Below are 23,424 nucleotides of genomic sequence, written 5' to 3'. Positions count from 1 at the left end.
AGCACAGTGGCACGATCATAGCTCACTGTAACCTCTAACTCCTGAGCTCAAGCAATCTTCCCGCCTCAGCCTCCCAAGCAGCTGGAACTACAGGGACGTGCTTGTAATTTTTAAATTTTTTTTTTTTCTGGAGATGGGGTCTTGCTAGGCAGCCCAGGCTAGTCTCCAACTCCCAGCCTCAAGTCATCCTCCCACTTCAGCCTCTCAAAGTACTGGGATTACAAGCATGAGCCACCACACCTAGCCTATAGATTCTATTCCCACGGCCTTCTGCAATGGGCTGAACAGAGGGACAGAGCACGGATTGGTGGTTAGACCTGGGAGGGGAGAGACGTGGCAGAGGAAAAGGGAACTGTTTGAAGAGACAGCACTGCTCTATATCTTGATGTGATTGGGGGAGGGGGGCTGTTACTGACTACAGTTGATACAAAAGTGCATTTTACTGTATTGTAAATTATGTGTCAATGTGAAAACTAACAAACAAGAAACGTGCCCCTTCTCAGTGGGCCGTCCTGCCAGCCCAGTGTGACTTACACTCAAGCTGTAATTGTGCACTCTGCAATAATACAGCTATAGGGTAATGAGCCTCTGAAAGAGAAGAGGCAGCATTTGCAATTCAAATATCAGCAGTAGACTTAAAGAAGGTCCAATGTCAACTCAAATTCAGCCCCAATTTGTAGCAGCACAAGTCCCCCAAACCTCAGGCCATACACCACCCGGTGCTGGTGGCAAATGAATGTCCCAAAGCCAGGGTGACTCAGAACAAGATGAGCTGGGAAGTGACCAACACGTCATGTGTACCACAACACACCCACAAGTGCCGAAGCATAGGCAGGACTCTTAACAGTTCACCAAAAGGTAAGACAGATTGAGAGTGAATCATAAACCTACGGTGACAGAGTCCATAAGAGAGGGGCTAGGCCAGGGCCGGGCCCACACAAGGACCTGCTGGAGCAGAGCACCCAGTGTCGCCTGGAGCCAGCTCCCATCTGGGAGCCAGCCTGAGAGGAGATGCACACAAACTGAGAGAGGGTCAAGGGTAAGCAGCAGGAACTTCTGCAACTGGATAGAGCAATTTTATAGCTGCTGAGTCTACGGATAAAAAAAGAGCAGCTGTGTTTTGTGTTTCATACTTCTAGTAATTCATTTTTCTCATCTCATGGAAATAAAAAGATACTCATCCCCCACCACCCATGGCTGGAAAAACACAGTCCTAAGAGCAGGGGTTTAAACCAGAACAGCTCTGCTCTCTATAGGCATCTTGGACACTAATGGGGATTTATTTTTTCCTTCCACCACAGGGACACCTTAGATACTCACATACTAAAATGCTTGTTACGTATTATCTTCTCTTAAGTTTACCTTTACATTACCATTAAAGAACGATATTTTTTAAAATTTAACTATTAGGTTAAAAATCCATCGATCCATTAATTTTTCTTTCTTTTTTTTTTTTTTTTTTTTTTTGAGATGGAGTCTCACTCTGTCACCCAGGCTAGAGTGGAGTGGCGCGATCGCAGCTCACTGCAACCTTTGCCTCCTGCGTTCAAGTGATTCTCCTGCCTCAGCCTTCTGAGTAGCTGGGACTACAGGCACCTGTCACCATGCTCGGCTAATTTTTGTTATTTTCAGTAGAGACAGGGTTTCACCATGTTGGCCAGGCTGGTCTCGAATTCCTGGCCTCAGGTGATGTGCCCACTTTGGCCTCCCAAGGTGCTGGGATTATAGGCATGAGCCACCACGCCCAGCCTAATCTATTCATGTTATTTCAGGATAACAGCAGGAACAATACAGAAAGTTATAAAGGAAAACTGGGTCAGAGGGGGTCAAGAAACAGTCACAGAATTTACCTACGTTTACGAAAAGCTGTAGTTTGCCCTCAGAGGGCTGAATGAAGATGCTTGCTGAATTCCAAACTAAATTTACCTTTGGTTTATTTCTTTTAAACACTGATCATCTAAGCGTTTCTGTTATTCCAAGTCAGGGGACACAATTCCCAGATTCAGAGCTTTCTGATATAATATCAGAATAAGCAGGCCTATCTGTCAGAAAAGGAGTGATCTGCTGAATCCGCAGCTGATTTCTATGCATGTTAAAGCAGCACAGAACTAGGAGACACTGACTTTCTGTCTCCTGCTCCCACAGTGCTCAGTCATCGTAACAGGCCTAAGACATCCTCCAAGCCTTTCAAATGTTGTCACTGGTCTGTCTCCTCTAACAGAATGACCAGACCCCACTACATACGGCACAGAGTGGATGGTTAAGAATGGCTCCCAACAGTGGACTTTCCAGCTGAGTGCCATGAACTGGCCCTACTGGGAGCCCTGGCCGCACATGGCCCAGTATCCATACTGAGCAGAGGCATGGCAGCACCTGCCCTCTTTCCCTCTTTTCTCTCCAGAACTTCTTTTCCCCAGCGTGAGATCTTGAGCCTTCCAGAAACACTGTGCTGAGGATTCAGCTGGGGCGGGGAGGGGTCACAGCTTTTATTTCCATCCATATACAAAAAATGGAGTGTTGGAGCACCTAGAAATGGAGCTTAAGGCTGAAAACCTTTTGCAAAAAGAGGGCCACCCATAATGAGAACCTTAGTAAGTCTTTTTGAATGGTAAAGTAACATTTCCAAGAGGTTTTGAAATTTGCTAAATCGTTACTTCATTGTCTAAGAATAACCAGAACCACATTTAATTTATAATGAAGTTAAGACATTGCAACATGTCTGGCTATGGAACCAATTTAAGGACTAGAACTTAGTAGGAGCCACACAGCATGACAAGCATATCCCACAAGATGGAATGGTGTCAAAGAACTTGCCAAAGAAAATCACATTTAGAAAGCAACTGCTATTTTGAATGCCTTTAGCTGGACCGCATGTTTGTCCCTACAATATGCTGTCCATGAAAGGAATATTAATATGCAGCAGAAATTTCACAAGCCCTCACAAAAAATGGAAAATGAAAACGCTTTAACGGTGGCCAAACCTCAGGTTACTGGGAGTCTCAGGACAGGGTGCTGGGCTGGCGCCCTGGGCTGTGGGGCATTATGAACCTACTTTGGGGTCTGCTGCACTTCTGCCCACCAGCGGTAGTCAGTGTGGTTGACAAGCAGCAGGATCTGACACCAGAGCAGCACCAGGGCCGGGTGGGTGGTAATCATGGAACGAGCCCGCAAGTTCAAGCTGTCCAGGGTGTAGAAACTGCCGCCACAGCCGTCACTGCGGAACAGTCTAGTGGCGGCTGCTGTGATTCTCCGGAACATTCCTAGAAACAAAGTTAAGGAGAAATGTCTTTGCTTTCATCTCGGTCCAGTGCCACACGGCTACGCGAAGATTTTACATAAAAATGAAACAGGCTGAGTCGTCTCCCATACTTACATATTCAGAACACCTGGCATTTAGAAAATTCTGATTTTTCTAAGCAGAAACAGATATCCTACTTTTTTTTTTTTTTTTTTTTTTTGAGATAGAGTTTCGCTCTTGTTGCCCAGGTTGGAGTGCAGTGGCGCAATCTTGGCTCACTGCAACCTCTGCCTTCTGGTTTCAAGCTATTCTCCTGCCTCAGCCTCCCGAGTAGCTAGGATTACAGGCGCCTGCCACCACGCCCCCCCTAATTTTTGTATTTTTAGTATAGAGGGGGTTTCACCATGTTGGCCAAGCTGGTCTTGAACTCCTGACCTCGTGATCCACCCACCTCAGCCTCCCAAAGTGCTGGGATTAAGGTGTGAGCCACCGTGCCTGGCCAATATCCCATTTATTTAATGGATTGGTCAAGAAAGCTAGCATTCCTCCTCTCTCACTGTCGACCTCTGCACTGGTTGACAATGCCAAGCCCTCCAGGAGCTCCAAGCCAGGAGCTGCGAAAGTCTGAACACAGCTCCTGGAGAAGGAGTCAGGGAACACTTTGCGCCTCGAATCACTGCACTCGGGCCACAGCGGGGCCCCCACAGGACTGAGCCACAGCTACACAGGCAGGAACAGCACTCAGTACCTGCCAAACTGAACAGCTCCTGGGCTTGCTAAAAACTGAGGGACAGAAATGCTGTAAGAGGCCAGGTGAGAAAGCAGGACCCCCCTGCAGTCCAGGCTCTGTGTGATCTCTGCAGGCTCCTGACACCTGACAGCCAAGTGGCCTCTGTGCCCGGCCATGGAGCATCCTGGGCCTAGGCAGGCCAAGTGGTCAGCCTCCCCACACACAATGCTGGCACCTCAGCAACACACTCAGTTAGATTCTACCCGCAAGTTTCTCCACAGCATCCTTCTCAGGGCTCCAGGAATCATGACTTCATTCTATCCTCTCCTTTGGATAAACAAGGTCAAAGGCACAGAGACATGCACAGGCTGCAAAGCACAGCAGGGAGAGGCAGCAAGACTTGGGAAACAGAGAAAGGCCCAGCTGGCCAAGGTCGCCCTCTCCCCCAGATCTGGGCTGCCTGGCATCACTGTTGGGGTCAAAATTTTATTTCTGATTTAAATTTCAGGCCGGGTGTGGTGGCTCATGCCTATAATCCCAGCACTTTAGGAGGCCAAGGTGGGCAGATCACTTGAGGTCAGGAGTTCGAGACCAGCCTGGCCAACATGGTAAAACCCTGTCTCCACTAAAAATACAAAAATTGGCTGGGTGTGGTGGTGAGTGCCTGTAATCCCAGGTACTTGGGAGGCAGAGGCACAAGAATCGCTTGAACCCAGGAGGCAGGGGCTGCAGTGGGCCAAGATCGTGCCACTGCACTCCAGCCTGGGCAATGGAGCAAGACTCTTATCTCAAAAAAAAAAAAAAAAAAAAAAAATTCAACACATCCCCAAGGTGAAAGGGTCCTGAAACAGGCAAAAACAGAGTATAGGCTTTTTAGGGCTCCACAATGCCTTAAACTACCACCTGAGACCAAGGAAGCGAGTTAACAGAAGCAGCACACTCAGAGAATACAGACCAGGTCACGACAAGGAGTCCTAACACTCAGAGAATACAGACCAGGTCACGACGAGGAGTTCTAATGCCTTGTCTCTGGCTCCTCCAGGTTTCCCAGGATTTCTCTACACTTGCTTCCTGGCCAGCATCGTCCCCTCTAGCCCATTCTGCACTGGCTCATCCTTCTGTGGGGCCCTGTTCCTGCATGGCCTCTGAGTGAAGAGGCATGTGCTGCCTTCAAGGAAGATGCAGCCAGGCCACAGAGCACGCGCAGGGACAGACCTGGGATATGGGGGTTTTGAACAGGTAATAGAAACCCACAATCCGAGCTGTGTTCTAGGTGGCTGAGTGTCAACACAGGCTCTGAATCAGACTGCCTGGTTCAGATCGTGGCTCTACTGTCTACTACCTGGGTGACCTTGGATGCACCTTACCTGGGACCTCAGCTTCCTTAGGTGTAAGATGGAATTAAGAGCAGTATCTGTTTGCAGGGCTGCAATAAGGAGCAAACAGGAGAACCCAGGTAAAGGGCTCAGCACTGCACAAGGCATGGAGGAAGTACTCAGCCCCTGGGGCGGCAGCTGCTGGAGCCTATTAGGGAAGTTCAGGTGGAAGATGAGACGGACTCTGAGGGCCACCTCCCAGTAGATGGAGAGGAGAAGGTAAGGTTAAGGTTCCTGGTGTAGCAGGAGGAGGAACGGACAATGATGCTGGGATTCTGAATATCCCTAATGATCTAATTAACAAGAAGAGGCCCTGGAGAGTGACAGTGGTGCTAGTTCAATTTTAAGCGCAAGTCTGAGGTACTGGCAGGACAGGTCCCGTGTCGAGAAGCTGGATGCCAGGACTACACAGACCAGCAAGAGAAAGTTGTCCATGAGGGCAACAGCCAAGGTCACAAAGGGGATGGACCTACCAAGGCTGAGCAGAGAGGCAGAGACACAGAGAAAACAGTAAGGAGAGACCATGGACAGCAACTCGAGGAACACAATCAATTAAGTGGCTGGACAGAGAAGACCCTGCAAGCTACTGAGTGACAAGAGGGCAGCTCCACTGAATCAAGCTGGAGGGCCCAGGATGAGAGGGACCTAGAAAGAAAGAACACAGGCAGCCTCTGCAAAGGCCTTTTTAGTAAAGAGGGCAAGAGGCAGGCTGCCACGGCTTCAGAAACAAGAGGGACACAAACCACCAAGGGCAATGAGAATGGAGTGGACACAGAGGGAGGGACCCTCATGAAGGAAGCAGGAGAGCACAGGAAGTGCTGGTTTGTTTTTAATTTAAGGCTGGCTTAGTGCGGCTGTAAGTGCAAAAGAGCAGCTACAGGCAGGAAAGGAAAGATAAGACATACATGTTTCGCTACGGTGAAGTATGCAGTGGATTTTTTTTTTTTTTTTTTTAGACAGGGTCTCACTCTGTTGCCCAGACTGGAGTACAGTGGCACGATCACAGCCCACTGTAGCTTTGGCCTCCGGGGCTCAATCTATCCTCCTGTCTCAGGCTCCTGAGTAGCTGAGAGTATAGGTGTGCGCCACCATGCCCAGCTAATTTTTGTATTTTCTATAGAAACAGGATTTCAACATGTTGCTCAGGCTAATCTCAAACTCCTGGGCTCAAGCAATCTGCCCGCCTTGGCTTCCCAAAGTGCACAGGATTACAGGTGTGAGCCACCACACCTGGACTGCGATGGATATTTTTAAATAAGCATCAAAGGCAAAATTCAATTCCAGAGAATCGAGAAGGATGTGGCGTGAGGAAGCAGACATAAGAGGGGCCAGGAAACCGGCAGGAGGATGAGGATGAACTTGGGGACAGGACAGAAGGTCCCCTGTTCCACTGGGATGTTACGAGGAACCCAGGGCCCCTTCCAGGTGGAGGGAGGAAGAACTGGACAGAGGCTCATGAGAAGGATTCATCACTCTCTCTGTGGAGAGCAAGGCAGACACCTGCTGGGCATGGTGTGGGCATATCAGAATAGCAAAAGCTTTAGAAGGCACCGCACTCGTGGCGGCTCATTCTGAAGCCACCACTAATCCCATGGTGACACCCGCCTGGTCCCCTCCTTCCAAGGGTTTCCCTGGCTTTCCTCATCCTGGAATCGCCTGTTTTTATCCTCACAGAAAACACATCAGAGACCACAGTGCTGCTGCTGGGAAGCAGCAGGACGACGTCTCTCAGTCCCCTTGTACAGGGTGGGGCTGTGACCCGTCACCACCAGAGAACACCAGCAAAGGCATGCATGTCACTTATCCAAGGCCATAAAGCCTTCTTTACCTTCCCTCTCCTTGTCCCCAACCAGACACAGAGGATGTGAAGGCCCGGAAAAGAGAACCAAAAGAAGGAAAGGAGCCTGGGTCCCCGAATGCCCACATGGAGGAAAACCATCCATGAACCAAGAACACCCTCAATACATTGTCATAAAACCAAGAAACAACCTTCTCTGGTGTGAAGCCATGGAAATGTTGGTTTATTTGTTACAGTAGCTACCATTACCTAACAAAGACAACAGTGGCATTGAGAACGTGGCTGAGATGAGAAGATGCTTCTTGGCGGAACCTCCCTTCCTAGGGTCCCGGGTAGTGATGAGCAGCAGTCTGAGACAAAAAGAGGCAGAGGCTGTGGATCACAAGGGTGGCACAGGGGAGCCAAAGGGACTCGGGGGAAGAGAAAGGGACCAAGTGCCTGGAGACCACGATGGCAGTGCAGGAAAGGAGGCGGGCAGGAAGGCAGATGCAGGCTGCACCCAGAGAAACAGCTACAGCTGCACACAGCAGCTCCACAAGCCCTGTTTTTGTGAGCTAAACAAAGAAATATTAAAAGGAACAATGGAAGCAGGAATTGGAAATAAAGAATGCTGTTTTCAAAACAGGCAGGATGTGGGATCACATCCCAATTCCACCATCGAGAGCTCCTAGGGCAGAAACCTCTCTAGGCTGGGCTTGTTCAGCTATGACACGGAGAGAACCATCTCTTCTCCATGCCACACAGTGACTGGGGCCCATGGTGGGTATTCTGCAAGCGCCAGCGGCTACACTCACCACTATCAACCCAAGAAGTGGCCTGATGAGAGAAAGATCGATGGGCAAGAAAGAATGCTTGGATTTTCATTCTTGGTTTTGGGACAGGATCTTTTAGAACTTAAGCACAAAGGGGGAAATACTTCACAGAGCTGTTCTAAGAATTAACTGGGATAATTAAAATTAAACCTACCACATACCCATGAGAAAATTCCATTGCTCCCAGCATTATAATTGTTAGTAGCCCTGTCCTTTCCCCAAGCATGAACTTGAATCAATGTCAACTTTATTACTATAGAAAGGACCACTTTCTCTCTCTTCCAGTATTCCTGCTTTGCCCCATAAAGTGGAACCACATACACTTTGGAAAGGACAGGGAAGAGCTGTTGTGCAGCCGTCCCCTCTGCCACAGAGGAAGGGGTGAGCATGCCTCCGTGAGGGTCATGGCACGTCTCCACCACCCACGACCAGGACTCAGGGAGGAAGGGGCAGCAGCTCCTGCCACCCTGACTGGGTATAGTCTGGATGGCAGGCAGGGAAGGACACAAGACCTGTCCTTGAAAATCACGGTGAGCAAAGCTGGAAGACCGTGTTGAGGCTACAAGGCCAGACAGCTGTAATTCAGCCACATGGACAACAAACAAAGCTTATGTTTCCACCTCCGGGGCCCCTGGTGCCATCATCTGTTTCTAAACCAGTCTATCTTGGACCAAAAGAGAGGGATGCTGGTTGCCCCAAATGTTGTAAACAGGAGGACAGCTATCTTTCTTGGCTATTCTGCTTATCCTAGATGGAATGTGAAATAGGCAAACCACTTTGGGATGAATACCCACCCCCCCAACAAGAGGAAAAGCAGGAAACGAAAAGTCAAGGGTGCCATTCTGACTAGTTCCTGAACCAGGTATTATTTAAGAAGTACCCACACCTGAAATGGACAAATTTAAAGTTCTTCATTTTCAGCGTATGGGTGGAATTCATAGCCTTTGTTTAAGTAGTATGTGAATACACATTACCAATTTTACATGCTAAACACACCTTACTTATATAAAAACACAGGATGAATTATTTCAACTCTTATCTTGAAACCAACCAAATACAGTAATTCTGCCACCTAGTGTCTTTCAAATAAATGCAGTCAAAGGAAACAAGAAGACAGAAACACACATTTATATACACACACACACACACCTTACTTGCAAATGCTGGGCCAATTAAATAAGGTCAAAAGATACCAGCAGGAAACCCACGTGCCCTCTCCAAGCCCTCCACTCCCTCCAGTAAAGCTGCTTCTCAACAGACCTGCACTGTCTCATACGGGAGCCACTATCCACACAGAGCTGTTTAAATTTAAGTTAATTAAAATTAAATAAAATTATAAATTAAGCTATCCAATCAGACCAGCCACATTTCAGGTACGGAACACCACACGTGGCTAAAGGCAACTAAATTAGACAGTGCAGACATCCTGTCTCTGCTGGAAGTCCTATTGGACAACACTTCAACAGTAAAAATATTTTGCCTCAATTTTGAGATGGAAGGAGAGGAAACCAGCGCAATAAGACAGTGACCACATTTGAGCTGCACAGAGATCGCTCAGACATGTAGAAGGACACAGAACACACCACCCTTATCCCACAAAGGCAAGACTAGTCCTTAGAAATGAGGCTGTCTCCTCCTGGCATCAAATCCAAACCAACTGGTGGCAAAATATTAAAATGACCAACATACTAAAATTGACCTATCATTCATTAACAAGCCATATTTTCTCAACTTCAAACTTATTACAGTGGTCAGTGAAGCATAATCCGAAGATCTTTAAAAAGAAACAAGAAAATTCTTTCAATAATAGCAAGTAAGGCTCAAAAACTAGAGTTCATTATCAAAATTAAATTTTGGCCACGGCCTGTGCGGAAGGTGACAGCGGCTGAATGCAGAGCCCATGAAGAGGCCCCTTTCTCCAGGACTCTGTGGCACTGTGCAGCCGGGCCCCACCCACCTCCTGCCTGCCTGTACTCTCAGCTGCTCTCTTGGGTGCCGGAACACTTCTCTGCAAAAAGCTAGCTACTTCTCTCCCTCAGAAATCCTGCCTCTGCTGCCCACCCATTTTGTCTGTCACTGCACTACTGTTCTCCTTCATAGGAAATACCAAGACTTGTGATACTGACGCACTGACTGTAAGTTCCATGCAGGCAAGAGCCAAGATGCTCAACTGAACCTGGCAGACCCAGAGCCTGCTAGCATGGAGGTGGGCCACGCAAGACTATCCTCAAATGGACCAAGGCTGAAAATGCTAACTATCTTTTACTCTAAGGTATGTATGCAAAATGTGTACAAAAATCCAGTAAGAGAAAGGAGCTTCGATCACAAAAGCACCCTGCCCCACCCCTTTTTAAGGCAACTACTTGTTACCATTTCTGTTTTCAGTTCTGGTAGTTCCCTGCAAAATTCTAACTGCTGTGCTGCTATCCCTTGCAGCAGACCATCAGTTACTGCATGTGCTCCTCTCCCTTACTCCTGGAGACCAGCCCCACCTCCTCATCAATGGAATGCTGTCCAGTCTCCCATTTGGCCCAGGTGGACCAGAGCATTCAAGGGTTTATGGTCACCCATATGACTCATGCAAGGCCAATCACATGCCTACTTGAGGGGTTGAGAACACAGCCTGCTAGAGGTCATCTTCTGTCATGTGAAAAGAGCCCACCAGAGAACAAAACTAACACAGGAAGCAGAGATGAGACTGGGTGCGGTGGCTGACACCTATAACCTCAGCATTTTGGGAGGCAGAGGCAGGGGGATTGCCTGAAGCTAAGAGTTAAAGACCCACCTCGGCAACACAGCAAGACTTCCATTTCTACAAAAAAATTTTAAAAGCTATCCACGCATGGTGGTGCATGCCTATTGTCTCAGCTACTTAGAAGGCTGAGGCAGGAAGAACTCTAGAGCCCAGGAGTTCGAGGCTAGAGTGGGCCTCGCACTGCACTTCACGCCATTGCACTTTAGCCTAGGCGACAAAGTGAGACCCTATCTTAAAATAAAATTTAAAAATTATATAAATGAAAAGCAGCAGAGCTGAGATGCATAAATATACAATGCAGACCACAGAATTACAACACTAGATGCAGTCCTACCAACTACCCTTGCCTGCACTTTCCAGGAGATCAAACCAACACATTCTTTCTCTTACTCTAGTTTAAACTGGGGTTTTATCCCTGAAACTGAAAGACTGTTGAATACAATCACCACATCATAATTTGTCATGATTTATAGACTTCAGACAACTTCAGACATTACCCATTAACTCTACCGTAAGAAAGATGAGATTTAGCTCATTTATACTACCTCCTAACAATCTGAGTTACATGTTTAGTTCTATTTGGAGACCTCTGAAGCCTTATATTTTGGTCTGTCAACTTCAGATGATGTAATCATATAACCCCAACAATGCTAGGTGAAGATTTTAGTGCCCCTTCCATTCTCCACCTCTATCTCTACCATCTTCTTGCCAAATTAACTTGGTTAGTTTTCCTTTTATATTCATCAGAACCGAAGACATTTTCATTCTGTTCTGAAACCATAATTAAGTCAGTAAGTCTTCAGTGTTTCAGTCACAATTGATTCCAAAAATGAAAGCTCGGGCCGGGTGCGGTGGCTCACGCCTGTAATCCCAGCACTTTGGGAGGCCGAGGCGGGCAGATCACCTGAGGTCAGGAGTTCGAGACCAGTCTCAACATGGAGAAACCCTGTCTCTACTAAAAATACAAAAAATTAGCCAGGCGTGGTGGTGCACGCCCGTCATCCCAGCTACTCGGGAGGCTGAGGCAGGAGAATCGCTTGAACCTGGGAGGCGGAGGTTGCGGTGAGCCGAGATCGCACCATTGCACTCCAGGCTGGGCAACAAGAGTGAAACTCTGTCTCAAAAAAAAAAAAAGAAACAAAGCTCAAGCAGTATTTACATTATGACTATCTGAATCTAGTTCCCAAGAGAGCAAGAGAGCCAAGGATCCTAGAAGGATGGCATCTCTTTCTATAGGTCTTTGATCGTGACCCCTAAGCCACTTAAAGGAGAACCTTTTTAATATCAAGGGCTTCCAACAGATCAACTGCTGAAAAATCAAGCCGCATTTTGGTTTGCCTCATATTTGGACCATGACTTAATGCTGTTTGCTGTTACTAGAAATTAGAATTGCCTTTCTTTTTTCTTGTTGAGAGAAGAAAGATGTGCCTAACCCCTAGAACTAGTCTTCTAGCTATTTAGTCATTTATTTAAAGCAAAGCATTCTCATTACAAACGATCGTTCTTCTTGGAAAACACACTGTCCTAATTTGGACTGGCTGCTTTCCATGCTTGCTGCACAGCTGGCGTCTTATGACTTTCTTGGGTTCACTGTCCTTGTCATTTTCTTTCTCTAGAGACATGGTCTCGATCTTGTCCAGGCTGGAGTGCAGTGGCATGATCACGGCTCACTACAGCTTGACCTCCTGGGCTCAGGCTCATGCCACTACCCCTGGCTAATTTTTTTATTTTTTTATTTTTGTGGAGATGGGGTATCTTGCTATGTTGTCCAGGCTGGTCTCAAGCTCAAGCGATCATCCCGCCTCGGCCTCCCAAAGTGCTGGGATTTCAGGTGTGAGCTACCATGCCCAACCTTCACTGTCCTTGATCATTTGTAAAAGTAACAAAAACATCTTGGCCTCCAAATCTTTAACACAGAAGGAGGAAGCTCTAAGGTTTACTTTTTTTTTTTTTTTTAATAAGAGGCAGGGTATCATTCTGTAGCCCAGGCTGGAGTACAATAATAGCTCCCTGCAGCCTTGAACTCCTGAGCTCAAGAGATCCTCCCACCTCAGCCTCCCAAGTAGCTGGGACTACAGGCATGTGCCCACCATACCTAGCTAGTTTTTTATTTTCTTTGTAGAGATCGGGGTCTCGCTATGTTGCTCAGGCTGGTCTCAAGCTCCTGGCCTCAAGTGATCCTTTTGCCTTGACCTCCTAAAGTGTTGGGATTACAGGCATAAGCCACTGCGATTGGCTCATCTTAACCATTTTTGGGTCTTGTTTTGTTTTGTTTTGTTTTGTTTTTTTGAGGCAGGGTCTTACTCTATAGCCGAGGCTGGAGTGCAGTGGCATGAACACACCTCACTAGAGCCTTGACCTCCTGGGCTCAAGCGATCCTCCAGCCTCAGTCTCCTGAGTAGCTGGGACCACAGGCACACCACTATCCCCAGCTAGTTTGTTTGTACAGATGGGGTCCTACCATGTTGCTGAGGCTGGTCTCAAACTCCTTGGCTCAAGCAATCCTCCTGCCTTGGTCTCTCAAAGTGCTTGGATTACAGGCATGAGCCATGACACCTGGCTCCTCTTAACTATTTTTAACTGTACAGTTCAGTAGCATTAAATACATTCACAATGTTATACAACCATCACCACCATTCATTTCTATAATAACTCTTTGTATCTTGTAAAAACCACTCCCCGTCCCCTGCAGCCCCTGGCGACCACCATTCTACTTTCTGTGTCTATGAATTAACTGCTCTACATCCCGCATATAAGTGGAAGCACATAGTATTTGTCCTTTTGTGACTGGCTTATTTCATTTAGCATAATGTCCTTAAGGGTCACCCACGTTGTAGCATGTGTCAGAATGTCCTTTTTTTAAGGCTGAGTAATATTCCACTGTAAGTATACACCACATTTTGCTTATCCATTCATCCATCGATGGACACTTCAGTTGCTTCCACATTTTAGCTATTGTGAATAATGCTGCCATGAACGCTGGCATGCAAATATCTTTTCACCACCCTGCTTTCTATTCTTTTGGGTATATACCCAAGAGTGGAACTGCTGGGTCACATGGTATCAGGTTTACTCTTACAGCAACAAACATTTTCAACTGGCACACTGGACAAGGCAGAGTTTCTACCAGGCAGCACAGCTCCTACACTCTGAGAGTGTATAGTGCAGAATGGGGAACAAGATACTCCAGGAAGACTAATGTGATTCACTTACCAGACTTGAAGATGTGGATCAGACACATTAGCAGTGTGCCTAGTTCTTGGCAATAGAAAGTATGTTGCTGCTCACTCATTTCCACCTTCAGCTGTTTTGTAACAATGTCTTCTAAAAGAATACCAACCAGTTGTAATAGAAACCTTCCAAGAAACAAAAAAGATGACAGTGAATTAGGTGACTACTATAAAGCACTTACACCAAGTATATATGAAAATATATGTGGTAAATATAAAGTAAAAATATAGGTAAAGTACATTAAACCGTCAAAGTAAAATGCATAACACCATCGCCTTAGATACAGTCACTTTGACTCTCTGTGTATCACCTGCCTCGCTGAAGATGAAAGAGCAGGTAGTATTTTTTTTAAGCTTTGTAAACTGTACACCGTTATACAAATACAAGCTGATCATCTGTCACAGGAATTTAATGTATCATCAATTTTAGCCAGCTGCTTCAATGCAACAGATGGAAAGCCATGGGCTGACTGCTGAACCTGCAAATAAAAAGGTGCCCAGCAGGCTTACTGGTCTTATCTCCATCGACAACACAGGGCATCTCCACTGATGACAAACCAAGTGACAGCTGCATGAAGTCACAGACACTTAGCAGAAGCAGCACATTTGCAGAAGCAGCTCTAACTCAGTGAATGCTCAGAATCCAGCAAAGGTGGAGAGGGACCCATCTAGGCAGCAAGCATTTACGAGTGCCTCATTACTGTCCTCGGGGAGCTTCCAAACAGTTTATGAGGGAAGACAGGATTCGATACTACGGGTATTTATTGGAGGCAGTCTGCCTTGCGGGGAGAAGTATTTTATTACTAACAGCGTGTAAAACTGCCAGCACATGGTGAGAATCTAAGACTCACTTTTAGTGGCTTCTCTTGGGTTTCAACTTCCCTGACGGCAGTGCACCCCCACTGCCTGCCCCCACGACAGCCACACCACTGCCCTGCCCTGCCTGAGGCGAGCCACTGCTGTAGCATCTCTACTGAGGACAAGAGACAGAACGTGACAGAACCTCAAGACAGGTATGAACCAAGAGCCATAGATAACGCAGAACGGATTAGAAAATTACACCGATACAGACTTCTTTACCCAACTCAGAACTGAAGCGAGACCAGGTGTTATTCCAGACTTACTGATCACGAAACATCACATGACTTCCCAAAAGGCATGGGTTAGTTATAGGCTCAGATAGAAAGCATACCTTGAAAATGTTTCTTCTGGCAAATTCTTTATTTGTTTCCCTTCACTGTGTTCTTCTAGCGTTGAATTACTGTCCCCATCTCTTAACCTATTAATTACTGGACAGGAGATTAAATATGGAGAGAAGGAGAGCTCCTGAATACGAGAAAGAACAATATCTTCAGTTGACTGGGAAATCAGAACCCTCAAAATGGCCAGAATTCCCGATATCCACAGTTGAACAGTGCTCACGGATGCCTAAAATAAACAAAATACATAAGTCATAGCTAAAGAAAAAAGGAAGATTAAATGTCCCTCAATTGCCAATTTTGTGAAAGAAAATAACTCCTATTTTACTATCCTACCAATAAATCTATCACTGAGTCCCAAAGTGTGTTCCCAGAAAAGCAGGCATTAGTATCACCTTGGAATTTGTTAAAAATGCAAACTCTTGGCTCGGTGTGGGAGTCACCTGTAATCCCAACACTTTGGGAGGCCGAGGCGGGTGGATCACAAGGTCAGGAGATCGCAACCATCCTGGCTAACAAGGTGAAACCCCGTCTCTACTAAAAATACAAAAAATTAGCCAGGCACAGTGGCACGCACCTGTAGTCCCAGCTACTCGGGAGGCTGAGGCAGGAGAAGCGCTTGAACCCGGGAGGCAGAGGTTGCAGTGAGCCGAGATCGCACCACTGTACTCCAGCCTGGGCGACAGAGCAAGACTCCGTCTCCAAAAAAAATTAAAAAAATAAAAAGGCCGGGTGCGGTGGCTCACGCCTGTAATCCCAGCACTTTGGGAGGCCCAGGCGGGCGGATCACGAGGTCAGGAGATCGAGACCATCCTGGCTAACACGGTGAAACCCTATCTCTACTAAAAATACAAAAAAATTAGCCGGGTGTGGTGGCGGGCACCTGTAGTCCCAGCTTTTTCTGGGAGGCCGAGGCAGGCGGATCACGACGTCAGGAGATCGAGACCATCCTGGCTAACACGGTGAAACCCTATCTCTACTAAAAATACAAAAAAATTAGCTGGGCGTGGTGGCGGGCACCTGTAGTCCCAGCTACTTGGGAGGCTGAGGCAGGAGAATGGCGTGAACCTGGGAGGCGGAGCTTGCAGTGAGCAGAGATCACGCCACTGCACTCCAGCCCGGGCGACAGAGAGAGACTCCGTTTCCCCACCACCCAAAAAAATAAAAATAAAGCAAACTCTCAAGCTCCACCCAAACTGACTGACTCAGACATTCTGGGGGTGGTCCCAGTAATCCGTGCTTGAACAAGCCTCCAGATTCATCTGCTGAGCCAGGCGAAAGACTCACCATTGTGTTTGGAGTGACGAACATACTCCGTAAAAGCATGTCCACCGGACGGAGGGAGGAAGGGGCCAAAATCTCAAATAATGTATTTAACACTCCAAGGGCTTCATGAGAGTCAATGTGCATCTGTGGAATTAGACACCACAAACATTTCTACGTAAGCCAAAAGAAACGTCAGCTTCCTATACACCAGCTATGTAACTCAAGCGCAAATTATCATAATCATCCCATCGTCACCTTCCCTCATTTAAAAGCATTTTAAGTTCAGTGGTGAACCAAGCAAACATTTTTACAACAACACTGTATCAGCTACATTTTTCCCATAGCAGAAATCTTTTCATTTAGATTTTCATTACATAAATAATGTTTTCTGTAAAAGACTCAAATATACAAAAGTGTGAAAAAAAAAATCAACTAGCACTGCAGCACCCTGATACCATCATTACCAACATTTTGAGGACCAGTCTTCCAAGTGTCCCTTTGTATACACATACATGGGATGGTGTGCACACTTTTTCTTTTTTTTCTTTTTCTACGCTCCATCCCTCCCCCAACAGTTGTAACAAATGCTAGGTGGTGTATATCCCTTTCTTAATCTCCCCCACGTTCCTATAGCCATATCCTTGCCCCCTCACACACAGAGGTTTTGTTTTAGTTGTATTGAAAAATCATAAACGTCTCTGCTTTTCTCACTTAACCCAGTGCAATGGAGAACTCCCAAGGCGACTGGCTGAACTTCTTTCCTTCCTCCCTCCCCTTCCTTCCTTCCGTTTCTTCCATTTCCTTCCTTCCTTCCTTCCTCTCTTCCTCCTTCCCTCCCTCTCTCCTCTCTCTCTCTCTTTCTCTCTTTCTAACAGAGTCTTGCTCTGTGCCCCAGGAGTGCAGTGGCGCACGAATGGGCTCAAGTGATCCTCCCACCTTAGCCTCCTGAGTTAGCTAGGACTACAGGTGCACATCACCACATCCAGCTAGTTTTTGTATTTCTAGTAGAGACGGGGTTTCACCATGTTGCCCAGGCTGGTCTCAAACCCCTGAGCTTAAGCAATCTGCCTGCCTTGGCCTCCCAAAGTGCTGGGATTACAGGCATGAGCCACCGCACCTGGCCAGAACATTTTTAATCATGCAAAATAACCCAAGGTAAAATAGTCTAAGCTTATACCACAGTGTGTTCAACCATTACTTATTAATGGTGGGCACTGACTGTTTCCAATTTTTGTTTCTACTGAGTGTGTATATACACAGTAAACAACTCTGCAAAGAGATGTGGTGTTTTCCAAGGCACAGATGTGAAGCTCACAACACTGGCGACATCTTACAACAAGGGAACAACTGACCTTCTGAGCTCCAGGATTTCTGCATCCCGGACCTTCGCCTGTGCCCACCAACTCTGCCTCCTCCCCAGCAACTCTGGGAGAACCCACAGTGCTCTGTCATCCGTGCAGCCAATGCTAACCCATGTCTGTGAACACCACGACAGTGATCTGCGTCTCCTGTGTCATGAACTGATCCTCCCTGTTTGCTTCTGCCCTCAGGGCGTGAACAGGCCTTCATTTCTGCCAACTTAACCCCTTGCCGACTCCTCTCCTCCTCTGGCTACCGCCCTATTTCTCCATTCTCTCTTCAAGTAAAACCTTTTTCCAAGTCTCTCTCCTGTCCTTTCAGGAACACCCTCCCATTAGGGTTTGGCTCCCTCTGCTCCTCCAAAAGCACTCATCAGTGCCCTCGGTGCTGCCAAACCTGGGCCAGGTTCCCAGGGTGCTCACAGCAGATGTCACCCTCCTGCACAAAATGCCTTAAAAAAAAATCTTGGCTTTAGGAACCCCACACCTGCCTACTCCCCCTGCCCCAGCCCTGGCTCCCCTCACTTCCCTGACCTTGGAGCTGGGACTCAGCAGGCTGGGTATTCAAGCTCCTCCTCCTCTCCAGCCAGGCTGGGTCCACTGTGAGTGGACATCTCAGATGCTGACCCCCTGCCCCACAGTCTCTCGACAACTCCGGGCTCATACACCTGATGCTGGTCTCGCCTCTTCAGGCACCTATGGGGTATCAACTGCTACATCCAGACAGGCTCTGACTTCCTGCTGCCCCCAATGTCTGCCCTACCTCGTCTACAGCCACCCTGTCCTCACCCTGCAACCACCCCCGAAGCCCTGCTCTCTCTCACATCCCACATCTAAGATGACCTCACATCCCACATCTGAGCCACGCTGGCCTCACCCCACCAGGCCTCACTCCCTTCCCTCCCCATGGCTGCCCCACTCCTCCACCCCCATTGCTTGTACCTTAACAGCATGTCCACCCCCCGCCAGGGCCTTTGCATTGCTATTTGCTCTGCCTGGAATGTTCCTTCCCCAGGTATCTCCTAGGCTTGTATCTTTCCTTTCTGCAAATTCACTCAAATGTCACCAGATCACCAAAGCTTTTTCACATCACCAACTGAACAATGCCACTCCCACCGCCAACATCACCTAGTTCTCCTCCCTCCTGGATTCTTCTGCACAGTGTTCCTGATCAGCCGCCATGGTATAGACTTCACTCACTTGTTTTTCTATTGTCTGTCCCCTCACCCGCATCCCAACAAAATCTTCACTCCAAGAAGGCAGGGGATCTTTCTTTAATCTGCTTTGATCACTGATGTATGTACTGCCAGTAACAGGATAGTATCTAGTACTACCTCTGAATGCAACATGCACCTGTGCTGAGCTACCTGCCAGGGGCTGTGCTAAGCGTTTCATAAATGTTTTATCACACAATTTCCATTGTGGCAGAAATTAAGTCAGATATTTACTATGTATTCAGGCCTTCAATCTCCACTCTACTCAGATTATGCACAGAAGAGAATGGAATAAAGCTTCCAGAGCACCATTCTAAAACCATCTGTAGGCAGGGAGACCCTGACCACACTAAAACTGCTGTCAATCTCACCAGAAGCCAAGATCCCTGTACCATTGTCTAACTGGTCTCAGGACAACATTCCATTATGAAATCAGAATGGTGGCGCGGTCATGAAGGCAGCAACCATCAATATCACATGCCTCTAAGTTTAAATCAAATGCCAAAAACCACAGACTACTTGTACTATACAGAGTAGTTGTTTATTGTGTATAATCAAGATGAACAAACATGTATTTGCTGAGTCCACTTAAAAGGCAACCTCAAACTGTGCCAGGCAGCTCATGAGATTTTCTGGCGGAGCTGCCTTGAGGAGGTCCCCACCACCCTTCTCTGTGAGCTACAGAGATACTGCTACACTGGGAGCACAGTGGCCTGTGCCTGACTGGGGGCATGCTGCTTCTGAAACTGGCACTGCCAGGCCATTTCCTTCCACTGCAGTTGTGGAAACAATGATTCATGTCATTTGATCATAGAAATTCTGATTAGTGATGAATAGGCCAGGCGAGGTGGCTCACAACTGTAATGCCAGCACTTTGGCAGGCCAAGGTTGGTGGATCACTTGCGCCTAGGAGTTTAAAACCAGCCTGGGCAACACAGCGAGACCTCATCTCTACTAAAAATACAAAAAACTAGCCAGGCGTAGTGGTGCACACCTGTGGTCCTTGCTACTCGGGAGGCTGAGGTGGGAGAATTGGTTGAACCTGGGAGGCGGAGGTTGCAGTGAGATTACAGGACTGCACTCTAGCCTGGGTGACAGAGTGAGACCCTGTCGGAAAGGAAAGGAAGGGAAAGGAAAGGAAAACTGCTAAATTACAAGTAGTAAGGTAACAAAAACAAAAATGTAACCACCAAATAAAACACTGGGTTGACCAGAATGCAGGAGGCAGTGTAGGAGATAAGGGTTTGGGCTTTAGAGTCAGCCTTGGCCCACTCTCACCCCAGCACTCTAAAGCTGTGTGCTGCCTGATCACCTCCATAACCTCTCTGAGCCGTGGGTTCCCCCCTGTAAAGTAGGTGGGCAATACCAACCTGAGATGGTATTGTGAGAAGAAATGAAGTCAGCTGTCCCATGACTAGCACGGAGAACTGCTATCAAGGCACAGATTAGGACTGAAGGAAGAGCTGATTTCAGCCGCCCACCTTTCACAAGGACCTTAAGCTACCATCACCAGGCAACAACGAGCCCAGGCTGCGGGAACAAACCTGCTGTTTGGCTAACATTGGGAGGATGATGTCAGCTATCTGTCGAGACAGTCGCTTCCACTTGTCTTCATTCTCCTTGTGGCACTGCTGCAGGACAAGAATGAACATCTCCAACACCTGTAAGAGTGTGCACAATTAGAAAGTCTGCTGCCAAGAGGCGCCTTTCCACCCCTACGTGTCCGTCTGTTACACTTGTCCCAGCTCAGCTGGAAGACTCCAGGATCCAAACAGATGTGATCCCAGCGAGGACAGGGGGACACTAATGCAATCCCCACTCTATGACATGAGAAATGTAGGGGAATCAGAACGAAACACAAGTTCCTCTAGGGCACATACAAGGTGCACACTTTGCTCAGGAGGATTTGCCATCATTGTTATTTGTATAGAATTTGTAATATTTCACAATCAGAGAAAAGGCACAACATGAAAATCAAATGTATATTAATCTTTGGCAAAATTCAAACACAGCCTTGACTAAACTATTCTGCAGGTGGCTCATTGCCTTTGTGGACATTCACTTCAATTCAGAGGCAATCTACTGAACAGCACCTACTTCCCAGAGGTATACATGCTTGAGCACAAGTTTATTGGTGATCATTTCTAAACAGAGATATCCAGAGCTCACTGAACATGTGGCTGATGAGCTCCTCTCCAGGACACCCACCCACCCAAGCAGCTCTGCCTGCCACCACCTGCTTGCCAGTTGCTCATTTTCAGACCTCTTTATGATACACGTACTTTTGCATTGCAATTATGTGATTTAATTAGGCATTAAGTATTTAATTAAATACTACAGGGGTTCATTAAAATATGAATGAACAAAGAAAGTGCTACTTCTTATGAGAAAAGCTATGGCTTTATGAAGATTCAAAGACAAACAGCTAAAAAGAATTGACAAAATAAGTGAGGGCTAGACAACAGAACAAGTTAAAAGAAAGGAGAAGTCATTAAAAAAGATTTCTGCACTCAGCCTTCCTCAAAATGTCTTTGAATTCTTATGCCACTTTAAGACAACAAAACCAGAAATCAGCTCAAAGAAAAAGACCTTAGCCCTATGTCAAAATAGTGGTAAATAAATATACAAATAAAGTTTTTATTTCAGAGTTGAGATTTCTATCATTTTAAGGTTTCTACCATCTTGACCAACACTGTCAATTGATTTTTGGTCCTCGTTTTGGAAAAGAGGGCCTCACTATCTTGAACCATCTCGTGACTCTCAGACCAGGAGTCAGGTGAACTCCTGTGGCTGTGCCCACTTTAAAGATAAACACCAGGCCGGGCACGGTGGCTCATGCCTGTAATCCTAGCACTTTGGGAGGCCAAGGCAGGAGGATCACTTGAGGTCAGGAGTTCGAAACAGCCTGGCCATCACGGTGAAACCCCATCTCTACTAAAAATACAAAAACAATTAGCTGGGCATGCCTGTAATCCCAGCTACTTGGGGAGGTGGAGGCAGGAGAATTGCTTAAGCCCGGGAGGTGGAGCTTGCAGTGAGCCAAGATCGTGCCACCACACTCCAGCCTGGGCGACGGAGAGAGACTCCATCTCAAAAAAAAAAAAAAGGATACACACCAATGACACCTCCTGCCACTGCACCTCCCTCCCCATCCCCCTGCACCGGCATCTCCCCAGGCCACAGAAAGCTCAAACCTGGTTCAAAGTAACACAGTTAACAGTGAGCATTACCACATGGCACTTCCTTCCATCTGCACGGGTCAATAAAGTATCCACAACAGTTCCAACACACACTCTTCTTACCTGATGGTACTGGATGAGTCTCAGTAACATTGACACCACCACCTCTTTTTGGGTTTCAAGCTCTTTTCCTGCATCAGCTTTATTTGTTCCTCTTAATACAAAGAGGTCGTGGACTATGGGCTGCAGAGCTGGTATGGCTGTGGGGACAAAAGGGTACCGTAATCAGGCATTTCATGGAAATTACATTTGGAAAACTGCTGTCAACATCTACAAAATGCTTTCAGGAAATAAAGAAAACCCTTACACATACTTGGTTTATAGTAAGAGATGAATTAAGGTTATCAATCATTATACCATGTGGAAGGTCAAAGCTCTTCCTCTGAACACTGATCATTTTGGGACAGCTTCTAAAAAAAGAAAAAAAAACCTACGGCTCCTGTAATTTAACACCACTTCTGAAAAAAGGTGACTCCAATTCAAAAGTAAATTTGAAAATGATAAACTTTCCAAATAACCAAAACAGCAACATTCCTGGTCTCAAGAATAATCTACTTGATTCATCTGAAAAGACAATAAAAACTTCCACATAATACATTTAGTCAAAGCCACTGGATTATTATGCTTTTTTAAGTAAACTCACTCTCTCATTAGATAGATAAGGGACTTTCCCCCAGATCTTATTTTGGTCTAAAACAGGAGTCAAAATAAATTAATTGGTCTACTATGACCACATTAAAAAAATATATAAGAAATGCCTTTCATTGGCACACAGGAACACTCTGACCCTCAATGTCATGCGTACACAGGAACACTGACCACTCAGTGACACATACGCTCACACATGAGCACACACACAGAGGCACACTCTGACGCTCAATGTCATAAGCACATAGGAACACTGACCCCTCAGTGACATGTACACACACACGAGCACACATACACACAGAGGCACACTCTGACCCCTCAGTGAAGGGCACACTGCAACCCTCTTTGACACACACACAAACACTCTGACCTCTCAGTGACACACACACTCTCTCCAGCCCTGAGACATGCACACACAGGAATACTCACTGACCCTTCGGTGGCATGCACGCGTGGGTATACTCTCTGACCCTCTCACAGATGACCAAGCTTCCCAGCGCAAAGTACTGGGTTTGGCTGCCTACTGATTTTCTGTCCAAAGACCCTCCAAGTCTGGGAAAC

At 46.8% G+C, this 23,424-nt stretch overlaps 1 protein-coding gene across 4 annotated transcripts in view; it reads right to left on the bottom strand.

Annotated features, from left to right (window-relative positions):
• HTT (huntingtin) overlaps positions 1-23,424 on the bottom strand; it is a 168,989-nt gene that overhangs the window by 40,207 nt on the left and 105,358 nt on the right. For all 4 annotated transcript variants that reach the window (XR_008524958.2, XM_024245873.3, XM_054554967.2 and 1 more), the window contains 6 exons: positions 22,279-22,415; positions 20,521-20,637; positions 16,426-16,548; positions 15,132-15,367; positions 13,923-14,065; positions 3,053-3,260 (listed from right to left, as the gene is read on the bottom strand). Coding sequence is in view for 3 of the 4 variants with exons in the window: in XM_024245873.3 (XP_024101641.3) it covers positions 3,053-3,260; positions 13,923-14,065; positions 15,132-15,367; positions 16,426-16,548; positions 20,521-20,637; positions 22,279-22,415 (964 nt within the window). In the remaining variant the exon portion in view is untranslated. The remainder of the gene's footprint in view (positions 1-3,052; positions 3,261-13,922; positions 14,066-15,131; positions 15,368-16,425; positions 16,549-20,520; positions 20,638-22,278; positions 22,416-23,424) is intronic.

Source organism: Pongo abelii, chromosome 3 (assembly GCF_028885655.2).
Source record: "Pongo abelii isolate AG06213 chromosome 3, NHGRI_mPonAbe1-v2.0_pri, whole genome shotgun sequence".
Classification (NCBI taxonomy): domain Eukaryota; kingdom Metazoa; phylum Chordata; class Mammalia; order Primates; family Hominidae; genus Pongo; species Pongo abelii.
The sequence above is the reverse complement of the archived record's forward strand: the minus strand, read 5'-3'. Positions and strand labels throughout refer to the sequence as shown.